The 2,500-nt window shown below is 41.1% G+C and overlaps 2 protein-coding genes across 2 annotated transcripts in view; one reads left to right on the forward strand and one right to left on the reverse strand.

Moving 5' to 3' along the window:
* LOC134076534 (dynein axonemal assembly factor 5-like) overlaps nucleotides 1-890 on the reverse strand; it is a 46,325-nt gene extending 45,435 nt beyond the window's left edge. The window contains exon 1 of the mRNA XM_062531644.1: nucleotides 343-890. Within this exon, the coding sequence (XP_062387628.1) occupies nucleotides 343-871 (529 nt within the window). The 5' untranslated portion in view covers nucleotides 872-890. The remainder of the gene's footprint in view (nucleotides 1-342) is intronic.
* A 695-nt stretch (nucleotides 891-1,585) lies between these two features.
* prkar1b (protein kinase, cAMP-dependent, regulatory, type I, beta) overlaps nucleotides 1,586-2,500 on the forward strand; it is an 82,278-nt gene continuing 81,363 nt past the window's right edge. Inside the window, exons 1-2 of the mRNA XM_062531647.1 lie at nucleotides 1,586-1,675; nucleotides 2,416-2,500. The exon at nucleotides 2,416-2,500 is cut by the window's right edge and continues 103 nt beyond it. Coding sequence (XP_062387631.1) covers nucleotides 2,430-2,500 — 71 coding nt within the window. The 5' untranslated portion in view covers nucleotides 1,586-1,675; nucleotides 2,416-2,429. The remainder of the gene's footprint in view (nucleotides 1,676-2,415) is intronic.

A 2,500-nucleotide genomic window follows, 5' to 3' on the forward strand; every position in this document is an offset into this window, starting at 1 on the left:
CATGGACAGAGCGTGTTTACGGCTCTAGTTGCTGTACCGACACCATGGAAACCAGACACCAGCCACAACAAACTGAACTGCTATTGCTAATGTACTTAGCCAGTGTTGTTACACTGCTACTGTAGCTTACGAAACAGAACAGGAAAGTGTCTGACACGCATTGATATTGTGTGACGAACTACCAAGCTAGCGTCAGTTTTTACAATGAAACATTTAGTACGTAGCAAGCAGTAAATATGTTCTGCTAAAATACACCTAAACTTATAGCTAGCACGATATGCTAACTAGCCATGTGGCTCCCTGTGATGCAGGAAGTGACAGCGTTTCCTTCACATATCGTACCTGACACTGTTTTGGCGAAATTGATGGTGCATTTACAACTTTCTCTTCTCGCGTCCGGGAACGGGTCGACGATAGTTCGTTGTAAAATCTTGACCATATCGTCAAGATACGGAGCAAGTCTGCTCCCACATACTTCCACAGTTAGAGAAATCACTTCAAGCATGGACAATCGCAACTCTTCTGCAGGTTCCACTATTTCTTTTCCACCAAGTCTTTGAGAGAGAGCAGGCATTAGATAAGGCAAAGAGTCCTCTGGTTGTGGAACACAACGAATGAAATCTCCGATCATGTGAATAGCGATTTCTCTGCATCTTTCCATAGGGTCGGACAGACATTTCAAGAGCGATTTCAGGAGAGACGCGAAAATCTCTTGTAAAACAACGCTTGACAAACCTTTGTCGATTGTTTCTTTTTTAATTGTCTCTAGTGCACGTTTTCTAGTGCTTTTGTTGTCTTCATTTAAACAGTTTAATTGTCGAGCCAATGATTTTAAAACCTCCTCAGCGGCACGTTCATCTCCTTTCGCCATGTTGCTGTAGCTCTCTGTTGCTGTGACAACGACCCCTTCACGACAAACAAATCGGTTTACGACTAGAAGTTGTCATTCCATTGACAGAATGGCTCAAACTCTTGCTCAAACTCAAGCAGAACCACCAAATTGATGACCAAAATAGGAATTACATTCACACGAATGATTGAGACGTGTCTTGTGTCTTTGATTGGAGCATATGAAGGCCACAATCATATATAAAAAGTCAACACAGAAATGACCAAGCCAAAATGAAACTGAATGTAAGACGCACATGAGGTCCAAGTTATTTGCATATTCTGTGAACTTGACATTGCATAGGTGCATAGGATACAATGTAAACAAATTAATCTGATCAGCTACAAAATATTCGCCCTATAAGTAAAACCTGAAATTAATGTACACTCTAACCATACCATGTGACTTTGAGAATGATAATCCAAAAATAAAATAGCATAGTAGGGCATGCTGTTTTCTGTCATGGTGCTTGATGCATGATGTGGGGAACACAGGCTATCGTATAGTCTATCTCTTTAACGGGTGATTTGTTAAATTGGCAAAATATCACTTTGGCAATAGCATTGGCCAAAGCTCCAGCAATATTAATTCTGGAGTGGTCGCATACGATTTGCTTCTGTTTTCAAGAAAGTGGCTTTTGCAGTCAGAGTATGAAGGCAGATTGACGTCATTGGAGCCGACGCAGAGATAGCCAAGCGAAAGCTGAAAGCAGGAGCAGCATAGGCTACGACTACCGTGTGAACATCCTTGTCCAGCACTGCCTGTGAGCATCCCCCCTAAATAACGGTAAGCACAGATGTTGAAATCCAATCGCACAATACAAGGTTGAGCATGTTCACACCATATTGTGTTTGTATGTAGGCTTATGTATTATTCGCTCGATGATATAATAAATAATAACGACGCTAGCCTGGAGGAAGCTAATTTGTATAGTAAACAGGTGCGGCAATAGCCTACATCCTTCAGTAATCAACACCACCTCCGAGGATGCTGACCTTTGAAGTCAATAATCAAAATGAAAGTCTAGTTGCTTATAATGGACGCAAATGTATTATCGACGAGCCTGAATAAACAACCAAAAATAAAGCCGCAAGGTTATTATTTGTCGGGGTTTTTCGAGGTTTCCACTATGGCGGAAGTCACTGTATGATCTACCATTGGTTTAACTGTATGGAAAATCGTAAACTTATTGCTGCACGGTTTGCTTCCTTTTTCATACAGTTATTATTTATGGCTCATCATTTGTAGGGTAGCCTACCTCAAGTGAAGGCTACTGTGCTTATAGCTGTTGTAACAAGTACTAGACAGGAATATTGCCATAAAAGGCAAACCTGGTGATGATGATTAAACCTGTTTATTACAGGCAGTATTTCACGAGGTAAACAGCTCTTCCACATCAGTATTTTCATGATGGAAAGAAACAGTCATATTCAGTGATAAAGCAGACATTCATAACAGCTAGATTTCAACTAACTGGGTCCTCTTACTACGTAAACATGTAGAGCTTTTATCTCCCCTCCCCTCAGACTGCTTGGATAAAATGGCCACCTCCTCCTCCAATCTGGAAGAAGATGAAAGTCTGAAGAGCTGTGAAGTTTTCGTGCAGAAGCA

The sequence above is a fragment of the Sardina pilchardus genome, chromosome 3 (genome assembly GCF_963854185.1).
Source record: "Sardina pilchardus chromosome 3, fSarPil1.1, whole genome shotgun sequence".
NCBI lineage: Eukaryota > Metazoa > Chordata > Actinopteri > Clupeiformes > Clupeidae > Sardina > Sardina pilchardus.